Below are 23,859 nucleotides of genomic sequence, written 5' to 3' on the forward strand. Positions count from 1 at the left end.
TTAAAAACTTTTACTAAATCTTCATTTTCTTTCAACAAAAGTAAAATAAAATAAAAATGGGTAATACGTTTAGACTTTCTATTATATATTTTAAGATAAATTCCAAATTCTCTCGAAACCAATAATTATATTTATATTATAGTTATTACGATTTTTTAGAGCATGGAACAATCGAATATTTGGTTATCTCTTATCTCCCAATCACTCACCGGTTATTTTTCAGCTTTCAGTCGGCGATTCCTGATTTCAATCTATATCCTGAGAAAGGTTGCACGGAAATTGGCGGTTAGTAATCCTTAAACACTAAAAATACTCCTAATAATAAATAATAAGCACTTTAATGTCACTGGCACTGGTTTCGTTATTAATTATTGGCTACATGTTTGGGGAGCAGGTCCTTACTCTATCACACATTTTGTAGTCTGGCCCGGTGCATTTTGAAAGCGCTTTTCCACCACGGTCGACCGCTTACCAGGTGGCTACTGAAAAAAATCGATATAAAAATTTCTGCACAACTCTTACAGCACTCTTTATTTTTCTTTGTAAAACTATGCAAAAACTGTTTGCACTGTGACATGTTCATAAATCGTTTGTTTTACTTAAAAAAAATATTTGAAATATGTTTTAAAATCATTCCAAATTTTTAATGAAAAGTAATTCCTACCATTTTTTCAAAGCACTGCATTTAGTATGCGAATCTCAGTGTCAACGACTTCTGACATTGATCTACTTTGCATTAACTTTATACTCTTAATACATCTGATGTGTTATAGGGCGGTAGGGTTATAAAACAAACTACCAATGTTATTTCAGCGAAACGAGTGTTATGACCAAATATGTCACCACTTCATTTTATGTTTTTATTTTATTTTTCAGTTTATGAAAAGGTCTTTGTAATATGGTAAGTAGTTTCGCTTGAAGAAAGGAATGTTTTCCATCGAAAACAGCATCTGTCGGTGGTTTGCTGAGTTTAAACAAGGTCGTACGGACACAGATGATGCTGAATGCTAGGGGACGTCCAAATGAGGTGACAACCAGGAAACAAAAAAAATCCTCAAAATTGTGTAGGACAATAGTAAAGTGAAGTTTCAAACCACCGACAAATTTTTTTCTATGGAGTGGATTCCTTATAACACTTTTTAATCCATTGCTAAGCTTGGACGGATTTATCCGTTGTTTTGAAAATTCAAAAGTAGCGTCACTAAAACTTCAATATCTCGAAGGAATGGTTGAAATGTCACGAAACTTTTACGTTTCTTTTGAAAATTGGTACCTATGTACCATCTAAATCACATGGATTTTTGATTTGTGACGCCATTTGCGGATTAATTCCGGTACTTTTTGACCGACGGATGCTGTGTTTGTGTGTCTTCATTGTTAAATTTCTTTGTGATATGACCTGATACAAATAAAAAACTTTGTTAAAAAAAACAGTGTTTGCGACCGGTTTTTCATCCTACATTTACTTTTTCAGATATGTAGGAAATATTATTTTATAATATTCACCCTGTACAACACTTTCCGCATTTGTTGAATATATTTTTAAACATGACGTAAGTCACGTAAGTCATTACCTTCAAATAATGCAAAATTTTAAATGTTAGTTATTTGAAACTTGGAACGCATAATTATACTGATAACACTTGGACTTATGACTAGAACTTTAATGATAGATATGCTAACTAAAGTACATGCATGTAGTGTATAATGGACATTATAAAAGAGGGACAATCTTTCAATAGATATTTGAAAATGATAATGAACAATGAAAAACTATTTTTCAGCAGCAGCAGCAGTATATAAAACAAACCAACGTTATGTCTAAGTAACTTCACAAATATTAAAACTAAGTTGCTATTCTTTAGAAATTTTAAATATTGTGACCATATTTGCATAATTTATTGAATGAATTAGCAGGATAATCAACACAAACAACCAATTTAAAAAGTTAATTAATTTTTCGTCGCCTGTGAATATTCAGAATTTATTTTTTAATCAAAAGAAAGAGACTTGAAAGACGAAACTCCGTAATAGTTTTGAAAAATGAGAATAATACAAAAAACATATTATTGCCTTGTCAAATGCAGATAAGGTTTAAATTTTGATCAGTGCTAGTTACAAGTTCACAAAAACGAAGTAACTGTCTAACAATAGAATAAAAATAGGAAAATTACAAATTTAAGTAATGCCACAAATAAATACTTAAATAAAAAGCGTGCTTAGATTTAACAAATGCAGTAATTTCGATTTATTTTTCGATATGGGAAACTACATCTTCCTTGGTGGAATGAACGCCTGTTTCAGGCGCACGCCCGGACTTTTCCTATCATTCGCGCACGCCGGAATCGATTTTGGGCAGCACGAGATGATCGTATCTCAGTCTCATAAATAGCACGAGAAAGACAAAAGCCTATGCAGGACTGGAGGAATCTATCCACCAACGCATCTTCTACCGTATGCACTTTCCTGCATGCTTGTACGGCACTAATATACCATCGCTATTTTAGTCTGAGTACGTATCGGACATATTCTATAGTACACTTTACGGATTACTCATCTACAAAAAATATGTATTCTCATATCTGGTGACTAACGTCACACCTCGTGTTAAAATCTATCAAATTTTTCCCTTGTATTATAAACAAAACATCGAAAAAACTTCAGAAAACTGATTACATTTTTTACTGTCAAAAAATGTTGAATAGGTTAATTCCAAACATCAGTACGTCAGTTTGTTTGTAACATATTTTGTCAAATTTTAGTTTACAGTTTTAACTGACAACCAATAAAGCTGTCAATGGAAGAGCACGATGGTAAATCATTCCATACAAGTTTACGCAAGGCTAAAAAATCAAGGAAATAACGACCAAACAGTGGTAATATATCGACCTTTATGAGGAATGATTCGAATTTTAACGCCAGTGAGATTTTTAGGTGTATGACATTGTGAAGAAGGGAGAAAAGTTCGATGATATAGTCATTTATAATAATTTTCTCCAACTAGGAAGTAGCCCGTCCAAATATAGGTACAAGTTTTTTTTACTATATTTCCTATTTTAGGAAAAAAAATATGTCAAGATATTTACGTAGATTTAATGAATTATGCCTAAAACATTTCCCTGTTTTGAACAAAATTTAGTGACAGATTTAATTTTAGGTTTCACAAAGTCTTTGATCAGAAGTATAGTCAGGAAGACATTTTCGACATTGTGGCCAAGCCAGTTGTCAGCAGGTAACAACTAGATGTTATTATCAGTTGCTTCATGTTTAAGTAGAAACTGTTTTACCTTAAATCAAGCATATATTCGTTTGAACTTAACTGTATCTGAAAAATTTACTTATTTTGTCGAGTTCAACAATGTGTTTGGAACACTCCAACTTACAAAACACCCTGTATATATTAAAAAAAGTCGCGTATAATCTGAGCATGTAAAATAATATCCCAAGAAAGAGAATTTGCCTAATTCGAGATTACATGCAGCATATTGTTATACGTAGATAAGTGTATCCTTGATTCAAGATAATAGTTTTGTGTAAGAATAACTCAGTTTTGTTTTAATTTCAGCGTCTTACAAGGATTCAATGGTACAATCTTTGCTTATGGTCAGGTAGGTGTAATATCAGTAGATACCCTTAACAAAATATTGCGGAACAACTTATTTTGCCAACTCTTATAACGACCGTTCAAATAAAAACGTGGTCGAAGTTGGCTCTGACACATTGGACGTAGGGAGTAGCTTATAGCGACCAACTTAACCTCATTTCTCAACGAGCTGTATAGGCGCTGTCAGTTTCAATAACGTTAATGACTATATAAATTTATTTTAAAGAATAATCGTGATAACAATAACAAACAATTAAAGGAGCTGCGGAAAATGTCCCCCTCCTTGTTATAACAATAAATTAAAGCAGCTGCTGAAAGTGTCCCCCTCCTTGTTCCAAGCACTTTTCACACCTGTTCCTCAAAGAATTAAAGACATTTTCTAAGATGCTCGGGGTATTGTTAATTTCACGAATCTTGTCTATAAGTCGAGCCTGCAGATGGTTTAAATCAGGAATAGGCAGTTCAAAAATAGTGTTTTTAAGGTAAGGCCACAAAAAGAAATCACACGGCGTAATATCACATGACCTCGGTGGAAATTCATGTTCAGCATTGAGACTTATTAGTCGATTTTGGAAAACTTCCCTCAACATATTCATCGTCTCGCCTGCCGTATGTGCCCTTGCGCCATCTTGTTGAATGAAAGTTTGTAATTTCGTTTTCTTCCAGCTGGTTAACAAAAGGAGCGATAATTTCTTCTCTATACCTTTGCGCAGTAAGAGTACCATTAAAAAAAATAGGTCCATAAATCCTCCTTCGATTGAGAGCACACCAAACTCCAATTTTTTGAGCGTGTAGAGGGCCCTCGACAAAAAAGTTATCTGGTTTTTCAGAAGACCACATTCTCATATTCTGTGAGTTTACGTAACCACTTAAATGAAACCAGAGGCTTCATCAGAAAAAAAAGGTGATATTATGAAGTTCACCGTAGTTGTTTAAAAAACCATTCACAAAATATAGCCCGTCGCGGAAAATCTACTTCATGAAGTTCTTGCTGACAAGTTAAACGATAGGAAAACAAACGCAAATCTTTTTTTAACACTGTGTGGCAGGTACCGACTGATACTCCCACCATTTGTGATAAAACACGTACAGAAGTTCTTGGCGCATTTTCCATTATTTGTTGGACATTTTCTTTTAATTCTTCAGTCCGCTTTTTAGGTCGGCCGCTTCCTTCTTTTCTTGTTACACTGCCCGTTTCACTTTGAAAAATTTTGTACTCAACAACGCCGGGAAATTGATTTTGAAATTCTATGAAACATTCCTCAATAGAATACTTCCATATTCCATCAATCTTGCGTCCATTCCTAAAGTAGGACTCTATGATAAACACTTTTTGTTCTTGAGAAAACACCATTTTAAACGCTTTTTAAAACGAAAATATTCAAATTGATAGCGGCGATATAGCGTTTTGACAGATGACGTTTAAGTTCATTTGCTATACGCTACGCCCTACGTCCAAATTTTCAGAACCAACTTGACCACGTTTTTATTTGAACGCTCGTTAGAATCGCTAGATTATTCTTTAGCAATCTCCTTCCAAAATATTATGGAACAACTTAGTTAGCCAACTCCATTGTTTTAGATTGTCCCTAGATTTGAAGATAAAAATCAATGTTATCACAGAAAATGAAGTAAGATTAAGACGAGAAAAATAAGTTGGGATCTATTGTGTATAAATTTTGAAGTGGTACTGGTATCCGCAAATTCCTCTGTACATTAATATAATTGATTCACAAAGTATAAGTATACCTTATTTATACCGATCGAAATAACTCATTTAGAGGGGAAAAAAATAAGTGGAAATGGCTCATAATAAACGCAAAAAAATAAATGCGTGAGCAGGAGTGGCGGAGTGTTGATTTGGGGGGTTGGTTGAAAAGTTGTGAAAAATTGCATCATTAGGATTTCTGGCGAAAGTTGATGTCAAACAAAAAAGTATCTAATGTAAAAGTTGTAGAACATGCAAACATCTACATCTTTTAAAGAGGTCACTTTTTAAGTTAACCTCAAAATTTCCGAGAAAAATGCGAAAAACAGGTTTTTTCTGATTTTTCGTTTTTTATTTCTCATTTCCGCATTTTGCATTTTTGCGCATGTTTTTGAACTGTGATTACAGATTTTTTTATTTCCATGAAAAAGTATGTCAAAATGATCACCGGCAGAACTTTGTACGATAATTTTTCTCAGTAGAATTTTTCTTTGGAAAAAATGAATATCTCGGATTTTAATATATTAATATAAAAAAATGTGGTTATTTAAGACACAGAAAGGTATACTTTCATCAAGTTTCGTCAAAATTAAATTATTTTTGCGGAAATGAGAAATAAAAAACGAAAAATCAGAAAATCAGGTTTTCGCATTTTTCTCGGAAATTTTGAGGTTATCTTACAAAGTGAGCTCTACAAAAGTTGTAGATCTTTGCATGATCTACAACTTTTGTATATTCCAATGATACAATTTTTCGCAACTTTTCAACCCCCCAAATCAACCCTCCGCTTCCCCTGCTCACGCATTTATTTTTTTTACGGTTTATTATAAGCCCTTTTACCATTTCCACTTATAAAAGTCTAGGTAACAATTTTTTTTCTCCAAGTCTAATTTGATTGGACTAATTACGATATTTGACAAGAAATTTGACAATGTTTCCGAATATAAATACTCATACTTTATTTTCTAGGGTATTATTTGATTTCAAAAATTCTTCACTGTCTATTCCAATCTTGAAAATATATCCACACTTTCTATACTCCCTATGTACTTAATACTTTATCCAAACTATCTAGACTACCAGAACGAATTGTGAAAATATGATTTTCCGCAATATTTCGAAACTATCTATACCACTAAACGCTCACGAGGTTCTTCGCCGTTGCAGACGGGAAGCGGCAAGACGTACAGCATCACGGGCTCTTCTAAGGACTATAATGACAGGGGAATCATACCGAGGAGCATACAATATGTGTTCGCGCAAAATGAGAAGGTAAGGTAATTATTATCTAGAATAATGGAACTCTCGGCGGAGGGCAAAGATCGCAGATACAGTTAAAGTACCGCAGCAACGGCAATAACCATAATTCCGCTTTGGCGGATATCGAAATGCTAATGGTTTAGCGTACGGTGTGTTCGATTAGGCGTGTACGTTCACGTGGAAGCTCAAAATGAGACAAATGCCATACAGCAAATTAATATTTTAAAAATTACGTTTCACTTCGTTAGCCTTATCTAGGAATCTTTGACCTGCCATTGTCGCCCATTCTGCCGAGACGAAGATATTAAAACTCTGGGCTGTTCTGTTCGAGATGCAGCTACTTGCTGGGCCTTCGACGGCATCGAAAGCGAACCCGACCGAGCTTCGGCTTATTCCGTTGTTCATTACACCGAAATTGAATAAAAATTTGAATTTATTTGACTGTTTCTGCTGTATTTCTGTTATAATTTCGGTAGTTCTGCAGCTCTTATCGAAGGGCCGCTCTGAGTTATGACCATCTTGGTACATATAGTAGAATAAAGACTAGAAAATGTCGAAAGTACAGTATAAAACAGAAAAAGAGATAGGTAAATGTTATTTAAATTTTTAAATCTTTGAACAGGTAACTATAAAGCCAACTGTATACATATCCTACATGGAAATTTACAACGAAATTGGATACGATCTACTAAATTCAAGACACGACAACACTGCAAGAAGTTTAGAGGAGTTACCGTAAGTTAAATAGTAATATTTTAGATTTAGAGATATTAGAGATTTTTACTATTTTTCACTTTATGTCCAATGACAAGGTGTTTTTTGCTTTTTCACATCATGTATCGAAAAAACTGATTGATTACAGTGCACCAAAACATGAACAATTACCTTAATTATCAGCAACTTAATACAGACACAAAATCGTAAATCATTATAACTAGGTATATACAGGGTATTTGATAGTCCTTCTTTAAAATTATTTTTTTAACTTTAACATATTCTTTGTTTGTTTTTCTATTTTGTGTTAAGTGTAAAGTGTATTTGTCAAATTTTGTTAGTGAAAATTACATTAGCACACAGTAAGATTTTCTAGGATCTTTTTTTAAAAATATATACGCTCCTAACATAGTAATTAAGTGCAATTAAAAATTAAAAACAAAAAATGCTGGAGGCGCCGCTCGAGTGCACTGTGACATAAAATCACAAATATTTCCTAAACTGTTAATTTTACCGAGTTGAATCAAGAGGGTATTATCGTTGGCAAATTCTTCAGGAAACTTATTTTTGATACAGGCAGATTGCGATCGTCATCTATGTAAAAATTCTGGGTTGTTAACCATTGGGCATATCCGTCCCTGGCGTTCTGGGCATAATGAAGTTTCACTTACTACATCAAAAACAAGCTGTACGCATGTGTTATCAATCACCAAATTTGCATCATGCTGAAGTTAATCGTTTAGAGACTGTAAATAACAATAAGATTTTAATTTTCAGATTTGAGGGCCCGTAAATTATTAACGAAAGCCCGTATGGAACAAATTTATATGAAGAACTGATATTATTTTGACCCCATCTATCTGTAGTTGAATTTTTTGTATCAAGTACTGGGATACCCTGTACATTCTAAGAGAATAGTGTTGTACTGGTTTTTTACTCCATTACTATTAAGATCTTTGAATAGTATGTTATTTATTAATCCTCGTTTAATAAACATACACTACTTTTAACTTTTAATTTTCATCAAAAAGTAACACATACAACGTACTCTCGAAACTCGTAATACAATATATCATAGATCATAGAAAACAATAACCATACTGGTGACAAGTGATACCAATCTAACATTTTTCTAACAAGTACATACGTAAAAGATCTTGTGGAATCAGAATATGTAATTTAAAAAAACAATTGAATATGATTTTCAAAAACTGTGATGAAAAGAACACTTCTAGATAAAAGTAGATTTCATGATTCTTACTAAGAAAATGTTGTCGTTGATAATAAATAAAAAGGGAAAAAGGGACCAAACAGCTATTTGAGTGATTTCTCAGGAAAACAATATGAAGCAAAATCACTACAGACGAATTTTTTGTGATAAGTATCACGGATATCCTTATACTAATTATTTACCAATATTAGTGAAAATACGCTGTGTTTCAAAATGCTGGAACAATTTCTGCAAAAATATATATTTTTCCGCAAAAAATTAATTTTTCGGTTATATTATTCAAATTGATGTTCAGTTGCTTTTCTGATTTCATATTTTGATACCGAAAGACTTCCTATATCTGTCTATATTTTACTCCATTTAAATATTTTAATAGCAACTGAAAGGGAATTTGATCACCCCGTATTTGTACTAAAAATACCTATCAGATTATTTATTTTTATACTCTCAAAATAATGATATAAATCCTTTTGCCTAAAGGGTTAATCAAGGGTTATTTTTATGAAAATAATTTTCTTTAACCAATAATCTCAGGCTGAATTACTGTTAAATTAATTAAATATTGAAAATGTTATCGATTTCTGTTTAAAATATATTTGTTCGGATTATTTAAACCCTTTAATTATTCGTAAGATGCGACAATATGATTGGACCGAATTAAGATTATTCTCTCGAAAATAATATCGTTATTACCTCTGATCCATTATTAAAATACCATCCACCGACCAGTCGTTGATATGCAACCATTTTTTCAACTTGCAGGCGCATCGTGCTGCTGGAAGACAGTAACGGAGAGGTACACATGCGAAACCTGAGCGTACTTCCGGTCTCGACCGAGCAGGAAGCCATGAGATTGCTTTTCCTGGGAGACACGAACAGGTCTGTAGGAAATTGAATTCGATTTATAACGGTGAGCTACCAGATCCCACTTGAAGGGTCTTCATTAGTCACTCAGACAGGTTCTGCTTTATTACAGGATGAAATACGAAAAAGGATTCTACATAATAATTAAGATATAACTACACGGTACTTATAGTAATTCTATAAAAAGATCTTAATCCTAATTTAGTAGTAATTTTATTCTGATTTTTAACTATTAGTCTTAATTCTAATATTTTTACTTCGTTTGTAAACATTTGGTCTTAACCCAATCTTAAGAATTCTGTCCAATAATAAACTTTCGCGTATCCGTACTTGTGATGATGTCAATATTAGTCCTAAAAAGTTAAAAGATAGGAACTTTGAAGGTCAGGTCTTAAGACTAAGACTAGGTTAGGATTTTTATAAATTAGCACAATGAAATATATACGTTGAACTTCTTAGGACAAAAACTACGGCTAAGTTAAGATTGGGTTAGGGATAAGACTTTGTTATAAAGTCGCACCATTAACTTTAACCCCAAATCTTGTTCGTAACGTAAATATTTTTATCTCGTTTATAAAGATTTGGCCTTACTCTCCTAACCTTAATCTATAGAATTGATCGGCAACTTGTCAAAACTAGAGATGGAACAGATTGGTATACATACATACATGTTATGGTCTTAATCTTTAGTCCTGAAAATTTAAAGAAAGGAAGTTTCAAGACCTAAAGACCTCCTTATGAATAAGTTAATATTTTTATAAATCTGCCATTTTTAATATATTCGTTTAACTTATATCAAAGACTAGAACTAAACTAGAAGTATCAGGTAGGACTAAAATTTATTTATAAACTCACCAGTAGTCCAAAATCGCATCGACTATGCTTTAAAATATAACTGTATGCGCTAATATTTCAGGATTATAGCTGAAACCCCAATGAACGAGTATTCCTCCAGATCACATTGCATTTTTACCATCTACATCGCCTTCCGAGATGAGCCGTCTAACATTCTAAGATTTTCGAAGTTGCATCTGGTGGATTTGGCTGGGTAAGGTCGTTCAAAAATTTACAATAGGAAAATTTAACAATACCACCAAAACATTTTTCTACATTGAAAACAAAAATCAGTATCTAGTGTTAATCGAAAATTCACTTGCTTCAGCAAAAAAAGTTTACAACTATTTACAGTAACAGTAATAGACCGATATAACCCAACTTACCCTAATACAAATGTTAATAATAAAATATATTTTTTCCTCAATATTTTTAACACGTTTTAGATATTAGGACCAACTTTGGTCTAGGGGAGTTTATTGTGTGTTTATATTGACGACAAAAGATTTTTTCGTCAATTTTTGACCCCATGTATGCCAGTTATTATTAACTTTTATACATAAGATAAGGGTTAGTGCGCCGTATGTTGACACCAGGAAAAGTATGGTCCATTCTTTACAAAACACCCTGTACCTATGTTTTGCAGCTCTGAACGGGTGTGCAAATCGATGTCAACCGGCACAGCTTTAAAAGAGGCAAAACACATAAACCTCTCTTTACACTACCTGCAGCAAGTCATCCTGGCCTTGTCAGAATCGAAGAGGCTGCATGTTCCATACAGGAACAGCATGATGACTTACATCCTGAAGGACTCTTTGAGCGGGAATTGCTTCACAGCGATGCTGGCCACTTTGGCGCTTACCAAGGACAATATCCAGGTTACATTTTTTTTGACATAAGTAAGAACTTTTAAGAGCTATTAAAAAACGCTAGAAACTAGGGAAACTAGAGGATGTAGATTTTTCTAAAAATAAAAATATTCTAGTTTCATTTATCATCGGAATTCCGACATACCCAACACGTCGATGGAAATCTATGTGAATAGAGTGGGGCTATGAATTATTTTCATGACAAAAGAGAAACTTTTTGTTCGTGCTGGTCTTGTTTACTAAGCATTCGCCCTATCTGACACATATTTTGGGCAACGACCCCTTGAACCACGTCAATCGATAACAAATTTTTTCACCCTTACAGGGTGTCTTTCTGTAGAAGAAACAATTCTTAAAAGAATAAATAACTATTTGTACCTGAAAAGGTTACATTTCATTTCGCTTACGTATTTACAGTTTTTATTATTTGTACTGCACCCATTATACTTACAGGATAAATCTTAAATGTGTACATTTATTAACTACTTCTGAGAACATATCTTTTTATCAGGAAACCATAAGTACCTGTAGATTTGCACAGAGAGTGTCTATGATAAGCACGGCACCAGTGATCAACGAGATGCGAGATCCTCAAAAAGAAATTACCTTTTTAAAGACAACAATCGAAGAACTTCGCAGAGAAATATCATTGCTCAACCATCTTTCAGTAAGTAGTCTTAAACTATTCTGTTGGTAATTTTTAACATATCTTCTTTACAGACTGGCAGTGTTTTAGATAAAAACCAAGAAGAACAGTGCAAGAATGACGTTGAAAAGTATTTAGCTTCTAGTTGCGATAAATTAAATGTGGAACCTAGTATGACTTACATCCAGTATTGCTTCAAATTATTGAAGAACAGAATCAATTCTCAAAATTCAGAGAAGAAAGAGAAACAACTAGAGTATGTTCAAAGCCAAAAAACATTATCAGCGTTGAAAAACACTATAGATAAAAAAGATGAAGAGATTAGTATCCTTTACTCTTCCTGGAAATACTAGTATAAATAGTTTTAAAATTAATTTGTTACATTTTCCTTAGTTCTCTCTAGACACCTTGAAGAAACTGGTTGACGATCTCAAAGACACCCCTAGTAGAGTCGTTTCTAAAAAGAATATTCTAGCCACACACGAAACAGAAACAAATAACATCGTAGTAAATTATTTACTAGACAAGCAAGACCAATACACTAAAGGTAAACGACAGTACAATAAAAACTTGTCAGAATCCAACATGTACGACTCACGATCAGAACAAGACATAGAGAAGCAGCTATTTGAAAACTTTCTTAAGGATCCAGAGAACGGCAAGGACATGGAATATTACACCCAGAACTTACAAAAGAAATTGGAAATTGCGAAAATCTACGCAGAAACCATAGACCAGTGCCAGAAGAATATCACTTACATTAGGCAACAATTACAATCACGAACCAATAACACAGTCAAAAACAAGTTGATTATAGAGTTGGAGGAACAGCAAAAAATTTACAGCAAGTCTCTGGACGATTTGAAGATGGTCAAGAACGAAACGTATCATTTGCAGTCTGGGCTTAAAAAGGCAGAGCTTAAAACGATGAGAATATTCAAAGGCTGGTTGGAACGTCAACAGGGATTGAAACTCAGCAAGAGCCTCGATTCCACTTGCTCAAGAGATTCTGATTACAGCACGAATAACTCAAATTGTTATTTATGCAGAAGCACACAGAATATGTCGAGGAAAGTGTCGTCCAAAGACTGTGCTTGCAACGTGGAAGAGAAAAAATACGTATCAGTGGGCTGGTAAGTAATTTGGCAGATTTTAAAGTTATTCTATATTTATTTCTTTTAGTTGCAATTCTGTCCACGCCCAACAACCGGCAAATTATTGGACAGATTGTTGGAGTGAAAATGTATGTATAGGACCCGTCTGTCAGCCTTTAGTGGATCAAGACCAATACTGCATCCACTCGGCAAACTGCCATCGTGAATCGATCAGAAAAAGTCACTCAAATGTGTTCAACAATGTGAGGAAATCGGGGGTGCTGCATCACTCTGAACTTTTATGTGACCCAGAAACGGTTTTGCAGTTCGAAAAAATTGCACCCTTAACGAAAGTCTGTGAAAGTTGTTCGGTTATTTCACACAATAAAAACTGGCGCAGTCTGACCAGCATGAGGGAGAAGGAGAGTAAAACTTTTTGTTGTAGAGTTATAAACTCTGAGCATCAACCAGGAGAAAGATATTTTAGGAGGAACGTAAGTGGTGGTGAAACTTATGAACAAAAGTCGTGTTGTGAATGCAATAATGATCCTACATTCAAATCATTGCCTAATCCAACAGAATACGAGTATAATAATAATCCTGCATTGCAGTCGTTTCCTAGTATTCCAGAATGCAATACGTGTCCTTTTCCATCAATAGATGACGATCCTGATGAGGAGGAAAGCCAAAATGATGAAGCTGCTGCCGAGAATGAAGTTGGAGAGGGAAAGTATGAAGAAAATTCCAAAAATTCTGACCTAATCAAAGAAACAGACTCAATGCAATTTAAAGAGTTCATGAAAACTGTACCTCTGACAGGTGACACAGAAATTGATACAGAAATATTTAATTTCTATAGGACTAAATTTTGCCAATAAAAAATAGTTTCCTTGTTATATTAAATAAAACGTATCAATAAATAATTTATATTTGGAATAAATAATGGTTTTTGTTAACAGTGGTATCTACAATTATCACCAATAATAAATTTAACAATACACAGCAAATATTCACAAATCACATTTTAGATCATCCCTAATTTGATTGCCAGACATTACGGAATATATTATACTAATTCTATTCTTGTGTACAATTCCTATGGCTTTCCTTGGATTCAAGTATGGTTCTACAGGCAGAGTCATCAGAAACAGTTTGGAACCGTCAACTCTTGCTGACGACCTGTGCTGGAAACCTTGAATTCCTGCAAAAAAAGGCGTTTAGAACACATTTTAATTCCAAAAGTTTAGAAATACTACCCTTGTATTCGTAAATTTGCAAAGTTTTTCCATTCTCCATGAATACTAGCAAGGTCTCTCCTTGATCGAATTCGATAGATAATAGAGAACTAGGTTTATAAGCCGGCACTTTATGGAAAATCTCTCCTTTCAAAGCGTCGCTGTAGATCTAAAACATAAAAATGACATATTATCAATCTTTGAACATCAAAGCTGATTTATAACTATTTATGCACCAAGGGCGTTGTAAGGATATACTTTGTTCATACATTTATTTACTTATTTGTAACATGGTGTTTTTAGAATATGTTCTATTTCTTTCTTTCATGTTCTTAGAAATCTATGGATTTCTAGAGAAACAATATATGAAAAAGCTACAACAAATTTATTATCGGTTAAATCAATAGCATTTATACAATAAAGAATATATTATATTGTTTATAAATTGAGAAATAAAATAACATGCGTAATTGGAAGGGGATCAGATTCTAACTTTTATTAATAAAGCTCCAGATAAAATTTATTTTTTGCATAAAGTAGTTTTGGCGATGGGTACTTTTGGAGGATTAAGAAAGACGGAGTTATAAAAATTGCTGTCGATTATATAGAAGACAACGAAACATATTTTCTAGTTAAAATAGCAGTAACTAAAGTTACTGCTTTCATTTTACTGTTATGGAAGAAGATAAAGTAGGAGCTTTGAAACTGACTAGGGAATAATATTTCCTTGAGACCAAAAGGAATAAACTAACGAAGATTTTTCCTTATATATAAGTACAGTAGATGCCCCGGTCAGCCTATTGTTAAAAATACAAGTACCTTCAATAACTGCAAAATACTTGAAAATAGAAAATGCGAATGAATATACTGGGACGGATACTGTTCAAGAACTCCATCAATCCTTTTGTTTACTAATATGACTTACCTTTATAAAATCTAACCGCCCTCTAACACTAGTCGCCTCATGAGTGGCAACCGCTAAAAGATTTTTTCTAGCACTTTTTATACCAACTTTTGTGACTACCAAGTCACCACCATCACGACCTGGTATGAAATAATTCACAACTTCACTCGTATTTCCTAAAAGATATATCCTAGGTATGCACTTCATCACATGAAGACTTTAAACTAACTTACCCCTTATAATAAACTCTGTGTCTTCGCTGTAATCATCTTCTGTAGGATCCGAGCGGTCTAAAAATATTACTTTATAGCCAGTTCTTAAAGACAGGCCAGTTTTTAAACCTCGTGGCAAGAAGGCGGCATTTTCTGTAAGAGAAAAGTGATAGAGTTGTATTTTAATAAGGTAGTCATTTTTACCCTGAAAAACATTCCAATTCCTATATTTTCTGGGAACATTAAAAGTCACTTTGTATTCAGCAACACCTTGTTTATTTAGTCCGTAGAATGTGAGTGGTATAGCAGACTCTTGCAAGAGATCCTGTTCCTCCATATTATAATACAACTGAAACATAATAAAATACGTAAAAGTAGTCTATAAGAAACAAAAAAATTAAAAACATTGTTATTAATCTTCAAATTCACCTTTAACGTGTCTTCATTCAAACTCCATACATTGGTACCTTGAACCTCACACTTTCCCCTCAAATTTGCGTCTGTGGTAACCAAATATAAATTATTGTTTCCTTGAACAGTGATGATTTGACTAATATGTCCCATTTCTATGGTGTTTAGATGTTTAAATTGGGTGTTCTTAAATACTAGCACTTTGGAGGAACAATTATTATCATTCACTAACAAGTAATGGCTGCCTCTGAACTGGAAATAGTGAACATTTTGTATTGGATTACTGAGGGTGATACTATGGAGCTCCTCAAAATATTTGAACTTGTAGATCTGTTTCTTTAAAGCTTGGTATATGTACGATACATCTAGACACATGTGCTTGTAATCTTCCTAAAAACAGAAGATAGATGAAGACAAAGAACTTACACTACTACTATTTCAGTACTTACTATGATACCGCGTTCAACAGTGTATTTATAATTCTTCCGCTGTTCTACCTCTGCCATAATTCTAGTTAAATTCAAATCGTTTATGAAGCCTTCACCTTCAATATTTCCAAAGAAAGTCATATTACTGGCAACTCTCCAAGGGTCATAGAGTTTCTGTATTATCGACGAGTGTATTTTGACATTTCTATTCTTCCAAGTAGTCGTGTTAACTCCATTAACAAGGCCATGGACGTGAAGATCTGAATCAATTTTGCACTGGGCTTTGAAATTGAAAGAGGAAGTGAGGTTTTGGTCGGTGTCGATGGTAACTATCTTTGAAACATCAACGCCATTAATGTAATTGGTAGATAAGTTTTCTCTGATAAGGACGACTTTGTTAAAAATTAGATTGGACTCAATTTTTTGATCTTTATCACGCTAGAAAACAATATTTTGTAAAATAAATCATCAATCATGGGTATCAAAATTCTTACCATTACCGTGATTTCAAATTCGTCTGATAAATTGCTATAGCCGTTTACGGAACCAAGTACTGAAATATCTTTTGTTGCTGTGACCTCTCCAAATTCCAAATGGTCTATGGTCTGATCCAATTTCAGTGGAATAATAGAACTCATGTCCATGCCATTCAGTTTCTTTGTTATTAGGGAATCTTTTATGATTACTTTATCGAACTCATAAATACCTATGATATTTAAGGATTAGTGAAAAGGTCAATTCATTAACATTTAATCAAATCGACTTCTTATATCAGACTATAAAATCACTGGTTTGGAAACATTCGAAAAATGTTTTTAAAAAAAATATTATATTATTGGTTCCAGTACTTTTACTTTATTGTAAAGGTATATCAACAGTTATTAATCTGATCTGTAGAATTAGATATACTTCGTATTCGACTTCATTTCATAAGATATAAACATTTTTTTTTTGCATTAGCTTAATACCTTCAAAAATTTGCTAGAATATTTTTTACCTCCAACCATTCCTTGGTCCAGGAATATCGAATTGTTCTTCCATTCGTCTAAGTCGATACCATATAGAGTAGCTGTGTTGAAATTTCTTTCTACGGTCAACTGTTCCTTTATAACTACTGGTTGCATAAACGTTACAAGACCCTGAATTTGCGCATCTGTTGTTGTTAGAACAATTTGACTGCCAATGTCCGACAAATCAATGCCATTTAACCCTTCTTCTACAGCCAAATTACCACGAATGCTGACCTGTGCAAATTATGATTGAATTAATTTCAATTTAGTACGAATGTTTTTTTTTTAGATTTTGATTCTAGTTTGGACACAATATGTACCCGATATAAGTCTTATTATATAAAAAAATACTTCGTATAAAACCGAATCTCTGTTTTTAAAAAACTAAAATTTTTTCCTACTACAATAAGTAACTTACGGGTTCTTTAAACACAAATTCTTGATTAAATATAGAATCCTCATCTAAACGAACAACATGAGATAAGTATTCAGTGACGCTCTTGTTATTCACTTCTCCCCTTACGTCTAAATTATAAATATGTTGTACTCTGGTGAAGAGAATATCATCTAAAAAACATAAATTAATACCATCATGGGTCAACGGCTTAATTCTTAAATAAATATAACGTTTTTACTAGCTAGAAGTGATACCTTTTATGGTATATGTTCCATTTTCTACATCCATATTTTTCAGAATTTCGCTTACAGCAATATCGTTTAAATTTTCGGAAATGTTAACATTTTCTTTGAATACTGCGTTTCCCTTAATTGCAATAGGACCATTGATAGTTTGTTGTCCCTGTTTTGTAAGAATATTTTCAATAGGTATCCCGTTAATCTTCTTGGATTCAATCAGTTTGGCTACTTTAACACCTCCCAAAAAATTTGTGTAACGACCACTTATAACTGTGTTTACCTCATCCTTACGAATGAGCTGCTTGTTGAAAAAGTTCCATCTTACACCGCTTAGTCTCTTAATTTCCAAGATGTTGAAGAAAATGTTACCCTACAATATGCAAATATTTGAAAAACGATGGTAGTTAATTTTTAAGAACGTGTACTTACTTCTATAGTGAGATTTTTTTTGTATTTTCCATCAATTTCCTTTAAATCATCTTTTGGAAGCCAATAACTATTATTTATTCCATTCACTGATTCGATATACAAGGGACCTTTAACGTAAAAATCTAAAATATTCAGAAAGATTATTAATAGTACTTATTGCTTAATATTCTTTCTTTGTTACCTTGAATTGTAATTTGACCAGTATTCAGCAGATCTTTAACTTTTTCAGTAAATTTTTCAGGACTGAAGAAGTCCTCGAAATCTTCATTATTTACACGTTGAACATTTAAATTGTCAATAGTAGAGTAAATAATATCGTAGTGTTTATCGATAGTCTGATCTTTGCTGTGGCTCAAATACTTCTCACTAAAATCCTGGATATCAAATCCTGGGATATTTCCAGTGAAATTGCCTTCTACTGTAACGTTATGTACGTCAATTTTCTTGAATTTGATGTCATCATCGACTTCTTTATCATCCGTTGACAAAAACTCTTCAAGTGTGATATTGTTCAATGTTTCTGTTACTTCTAAGTTTTCCACTTGAAGGTCTTCCTCGAACACAAAAGTAGATAACACATGATGTTCACCAGTCAGCTTAACCAGATCTTGATCTATTTGAGTTACGTTTTTACCGTTAAATTTTCCTCCTACTTCAACGTTATCAGCAACTACATCACCTTTTATGAAGGTAATGTTGAGGACTTGATCTGTATCTTTAGTGACAATTGAATCCAGGAATATATTGTTGATGGAATTCGAACCTATTTCTAAGTTCTCCTTCACAGTGAAACCATGTGGAAAGTCCTTTTTGGCAAAAATGTCCACTGCTTCTTCATCCTTAAAAAGAAAACAAATAAAAATAAGTTCATTATTTGACTGAAAAATCTAACTTACCTTGTAAATTAAGTCATTTAACATCATTTCAAAATTATTGTGATTAAAGTCGTTCTCGATAATGATATTTCCTTTTACCTCAAGCTTTTTGAAATTAACATTAGCCGAGATATTTTTTACGAACTGCAGAGTAGGATTGGGCAGGAATTTATCAACATGCTCTCCTAATATCTTCCCTGTGACCTAAAGGAAAAGTAGAATCCATAATTTAATTAAAAAAATCAATCAAAATATTTAGAATTCAAAATAAAAGTACATAAACCCTTTCATAGTTCATTTAAATCATATGGACTGCAATTCCTTGTTGTTTTAATTTTACACTCACATTCAACTGATCCACTACTTCTATGTCTTTAAATATAATGGTTCCGAGAATTTCTGGTTGATTAGTGGACAAAGTTATAAGTTTCTTAGTGTCGACACCATCTATTTTTCCACATTTTATCTCCTGTGCCACCAGAGAGTTTTTAAATATTTTTCGCCCTAAAATTAGAAATAACTTCAATAAAAAAAATATTCTAAGAATATACTATGTACATTTTGGTACAATATTCTGGTAGCTTTGCGTGAAGAAGAGAATTGTATCCTAAGTACGATCTTACCTGTGATAGTTAACGATGTACCATCTGATTTTCTGAACACGTATTCATTTGGAAATTTTAAACCATTCAAATAACTAACAGATACCTTTTCTGCAGTAACATTCTAAAAATCAACACGATTTTGTTATAATTAGTTTTAATGTAAGGCAATTTTGATGATTAGTTTTAGAAAGTTTGGAATGCGTGATCTTACCCCATTTAGTTTTAAAACTCCTGGTATATAGCATTTGATGTTAACCAGACAAAGTTGCTTCAAAAAGATATCAAAATCATCTCCATTAATATTAGTAACTTTCAAATTATGTAGTATAACGTTGTCCAATTCAGTTATATTAAAACTAGACATGTTATTTTGATTATATTTATCATTTATTATATCAGCATGGAATTCCTTATTGACTTTCACATTTTCAAAATTCAAAAAACCTAAAATTGGAGGATGGTTTTATATTTTTTTATTATGCCACAAATACTAACCGTTGTATTCGTTTCTCATATCCACTATTTCGTTAACCAAATCCAGATTATTTATTTGTCCAGTTAAAACTTGAACATTTTTTATCTCAGCATCACCATGTACAGTCATATTTCCTGATAATGTCACCGAAGAATCATTTTTAAATAGTATATCAGCAGCTTCGATACCATTTACTTTTTCAAAGACGATATGATTGACATTCAATTTGTTGATTATTTTGTTGCCAGATATATGTTCAATGGAATCTTTTCTGAAATGAAGAGAACGACTAACAATGACAAATGAAAGAGGAAAATATTCGTAACTATCCTAGTAACATCAATTCGGATCTATCTTATTTCATTTTTCCACAAAATCAGAATTGTAGTACTGAAATACAAGTGCAATATTTACCTCACTAAATCTTCTAATAATGCAGTAGCTGGTTCTCCTCCGAGCTTTTCAACCACAATTTCCGTAAATATGCCTTCTCCTTCTATTTCCACTTCACCATTTATAGTGAGCATATCAAACTCAGTCGTGTTCTCTTTTTCTATAATCCTCTTAACCTGTTCTTTTACTTCTGCCATATCTTTCACCAAGTCCTCAAGTTCTTGATCTAGTGGAGCACTAACTTTTTCACTTTGTCTCGATAAAATAACCTGATGTGGTGATGCATCAACTATTTCGGATGTTCCAGAAATATTTTTAAACTCTTTATAGTCTTTGATTTGAGTGTCAATCAGTTTCTATAAAAAGAAATATAGAGTTGTGAGGTAAAAAAGTCAGTGGCCTACTTGCCTGTAAGTTTTCCTTTTCTCTAAGCAATTTTTTTAATTCCGTTTCCAATGGATTTGACATCTGCCTTATTTCAAAGTGCATAATGAACAAAATTGAGGTGTTTGATGGTCTTGGAACGATCAAACCAAGTTTGTCACCAGCAGTGAGGTAACTAGAGCCTGCAATACCATTTTCTTCACTTAGGCAAGTTAACCATTGTACTTGTTCTCCAAAATGCATGCATGGTATATCCTCATGCTCCTCAAATTTTGCTAAAATAAAATTCAGTTTAAAACAATTATTAGGTACATTTATTTAAAACTAAATTCACCTCCATTGTATGTAATAATTTCGATTACATAATTGTTGTGGCTGGCATAACTTAAATTTCTCTGTGCTAACAGTATGACCTCATCTCTATATGTTTCCACTGGAACTGGCATCCAGAATTCAATCGCATCCATATTGGAATTGACGATATTCTCTTTTTCCAAGCCATGTGTTTTGAACTGATATATCCCTGCATTTGACCCATCAATGGCTAGAAAAGATTGGAAACCTATTTCGAAGGAAACCACGTTTTCTACGTTTTTACTGGGGATGGTTTTGTAAGGCACGAAACGGTTGTCCTCGTATTTGAAAATAGTAACAATATTTAACGTTTTCTGAGGTAGAGACAGGTAGGTATCGAATTCAAACTTGTTGAAAGCGGAGGATGCTACGGGATTCGAAACGTCGAGAGATTGCCAGAACCTTAAAAAATAGAAAACCGATTACATTATTTGCTTTAAATAAAAAAATTACAGTAGTTATACTGTAATCACTCTGTAATTAATAACTAATAATAATTAAAAAAAATTATTTCACAAATTTTGCCAAAATATAATTATTATACCCACCAATTTTTCTGTCCATTTTTGAGTTCATATTGATACAAATCCACACGAGCTGAATTTTGATTGTGTCCACCAGCAAGTAATAAGATGCGTTTATTGTTTACAGAAAAAGAGTTGATGTGAACTACAGGGTGTATCAAATTCCACGTCCAAAAAGATTCCTAAAGCAAAATCAACGACACTGTTTTTCGTTACTACCTATTTAAAGTATACACAAAAGTGTTCAAAAACTGTTACTCAACAAATATTTTTCAATCGCTTCTATCTCAACGGATGCATTCCTTTCGAGAAGTGTTTTTGCCACACAGAAAATAGCATTCGTCAAGTAAAAAGTTATGTTATTTTGGAAATATTTTAAAATATATGCCGTATGTCGAAAAACTTTAAGAGACGATTCTTTGTATTGTTTTAAACTAAAAATATAAATGTGGGTCTGCAAATCGATAGATTTCAAAATACAGAGAGAAATCACTTTATCTGAAATATCTCTGAGGATGTTTGATATAAACTGACGAAACTTAGACTAAAAGTAAAAGTTTGCTAAATATATATAAATACGTGTACCAGTGGCGGAGACACCAGGAATTACTTTCACTAAAAATCTCAGTAATTCGACGCCACTGAATATTTTGAAAATTTTGTCACTACTTCATCACTCAGAAAAGGTATCTTATTTGATTCGAAAAACGAACCATTTTCGATTACTTTTTTTATTAACGTTATTAAACACGTTATTGATTTTTTGAATTTAGCATAATTAATTTGTTTTAAAATTGTATTTCTGACAAAAAAATCATTATAAACCATTTTTGAAACGAGTAGAATTATTTATTATGTGAAGTGAAAATTAAAGAATCTAATAAATGACTGAAATTACAGGAAGTGATCCAATTTTCAAAATCTCCAGTGGCGTCGAATTTCTAGGGTTTTCAGTTGAGTGGGACTACCGATATTTCCACTACTGGTAGAAGTTTTTATATCCGAATTTGGTGAATTTTTACTTTTAATTAGATAAGTAATTAGCCTAAGTTTCATGCATCAAACGACTTCAAAGATAGCTTAGAAAAGATGATTTCTTAACTTTTGTTACATTTTCTCTCGAAAACTATTGATTTGTTTATATACCTTTTTGGATTAGAATCTCTCAAAGATTGGCAAGTTTGTCGGCATACTTAATTAACACCCTGTATATATTTGTTGAGGTTAAGTTAATTGCAATGCAAAAGTTATATCAGTCTTTTAATTAAAAAATAATAACTTGTAACATTTTCATTTTCGTCTCTAGAGATGAAAATAACATTCTCGCCCTATGGCGAAAAATTTTTTTTAGTTTTATTGTATTACCAATTTTGTTTCGTGAATCCTGTACCATTCTAACTTTAAATCATCTTGAAATACTACGATTAAAATTGGTTCCACTACTTGCAAACTTCTATTCTGTATTAGAATTGTATCTAGAGGTTTCCTATTTAGTTCTAAAAAGAAAATTAAAAATAATTGTCCCAAAATTAAACTGAAAAAGCAGTTTCCATAAAAATTGTTTTTTTAGGATCTTGTTGAATATATTAGTTTTCCAATATTAAAAAAATTATTTTTGTTTATGAATAATTATAATACATACATATAATGAATACAAAAATTCATAACTTTTTGTTTTACCTGTTCGTACGACTTTTAACATTTGTCGTACGTCAACCAGAGATTGAAATACAAAGCTTTCGATTCAGAAAATTATCTAATTGATTAAATATTTTTTTTAATATAAAAATCTTCAAATAATTCTGTATTTTTTGATAGTTTCAAATTTTATTTTAACTTTATTGAGGGTAGATAGGTTGATGCAATTTTCAATATAAATTTGTGCACTAAAACAATGTATCTTCGGTTATACAGGCTGTCTACTATAAGAGCATGTCAAAAATCTTTGTATGTTTCTTGTTGCATTTTTGGAGGCCTTTATGCTCGTAAAAACAAATTTGAGATCCATGGCCAACTTTGAGAGTAATCATAGAAAAACCGGAAAAGTAGGTAATGAACAACTTTTTTATTTTAAGAGATAGAGAAAACTTATTTCAATAAAATTTCATGGCAAAATTGATATCTTTCACCTAGTGTAAACAGATTTTTAGAATATCATAT

The 23,859-nt window shown here is 32.5% G+C and overlaps 2 protein-coding genes across 2 annotated transcripts; one reads left to right on the top strand and one right to left on the bottom strand.

Annotated features, from left to right (window-relative positions):
* Positions 1 to 1,548: 1,548 nt before the first annotated feature.
* Positions 1,549 to 13,702, top strand: LOC108906111 (kinesin-like protein KIF6). Its single transcript, XM_018709273.1, has 12 exons — positions 1,549 to 1,553; positions 3,158 to 3,232; positions 3,566 to 3,608; positions 6,480 to 6,584; positions 7,195 to 7,307; positions 9,280 to 9,396; positions 10,298 to 10,429; positions 10,862 to 11,093; positions 11,596 to 11,751; positions 11,805 to 12,054; positions 12,134 to 12,863; positions 12,913 to 13,702. Exons 1-12 carry the CDS (start codon positions 1,549 to 1,551, stop codon positions 13,700 to 13,702), a joined length of 2,748 nt encoding a protein of 915 aa, XP_018564789.1.
* Positions 13,703 to 13,834: 132 nt separating this feature from the next.
* On the bottom strand, positions 13,835 to 21,739 carry LOC108906112. The gene is made up of 22 exons (XM_023455324.1): positions 21,720 to 21,739; positions 21,156 to 21,577; positions 20,846 to 21,096; positions 20,459 to 20,793; positions 20,065 to 20,315; positions 19,781 to 20,013; positions 19,588 to 19,690; positions 19,311 to 19,468; positions 18,986 to 19,168; positions 18,271 to 18,928; positions 18,090 to 18,211; positions 17,676 to 18,030; positions 17,443 to 17,591; positions 17,012 to 17,258; positions 16,509 to 16,720; positions 16,036 to 16,452; positions 15,605 to 15,976; positions 15,380 to 15,524; positions 15,197 to 15,328; positions 14,985 to 15,139; positions 14,081 to 14,228; positions 13,835 to 14,025 (listed from the first exon to the last, which is right to left on the bottom strand). The coding sequence occupies exons 1-22, from the start codon at positions 21,737 to 21,739 to the stop codon at positions 13,835 to 13,837; spliced, it is 5,259 nt and encodes a 1,752-aa protein (XP_023311092.1).
* Between the last annotated feature and the right edge of the window lie 2,120 nt (positions 21,740 to 23,859).

Source organism: Anoplophora glabripennis, unplaced genomic scaffold, assembly GCF_000390285.2.
Source record: "Anoplophora glabripennis isolate ALB-LARVAE unplaced genomic scaffold, Agla_2.0 scaffold74, whole genome shotgun sequence".
Classification (NCBI taxonomy): domain Eukaryota; kingdom Metazoa; phylum Arthropoda; class Insecta; order Coleoptera; family Cerambycidae; genus Anoplophora; species Anoplophora glabripennis.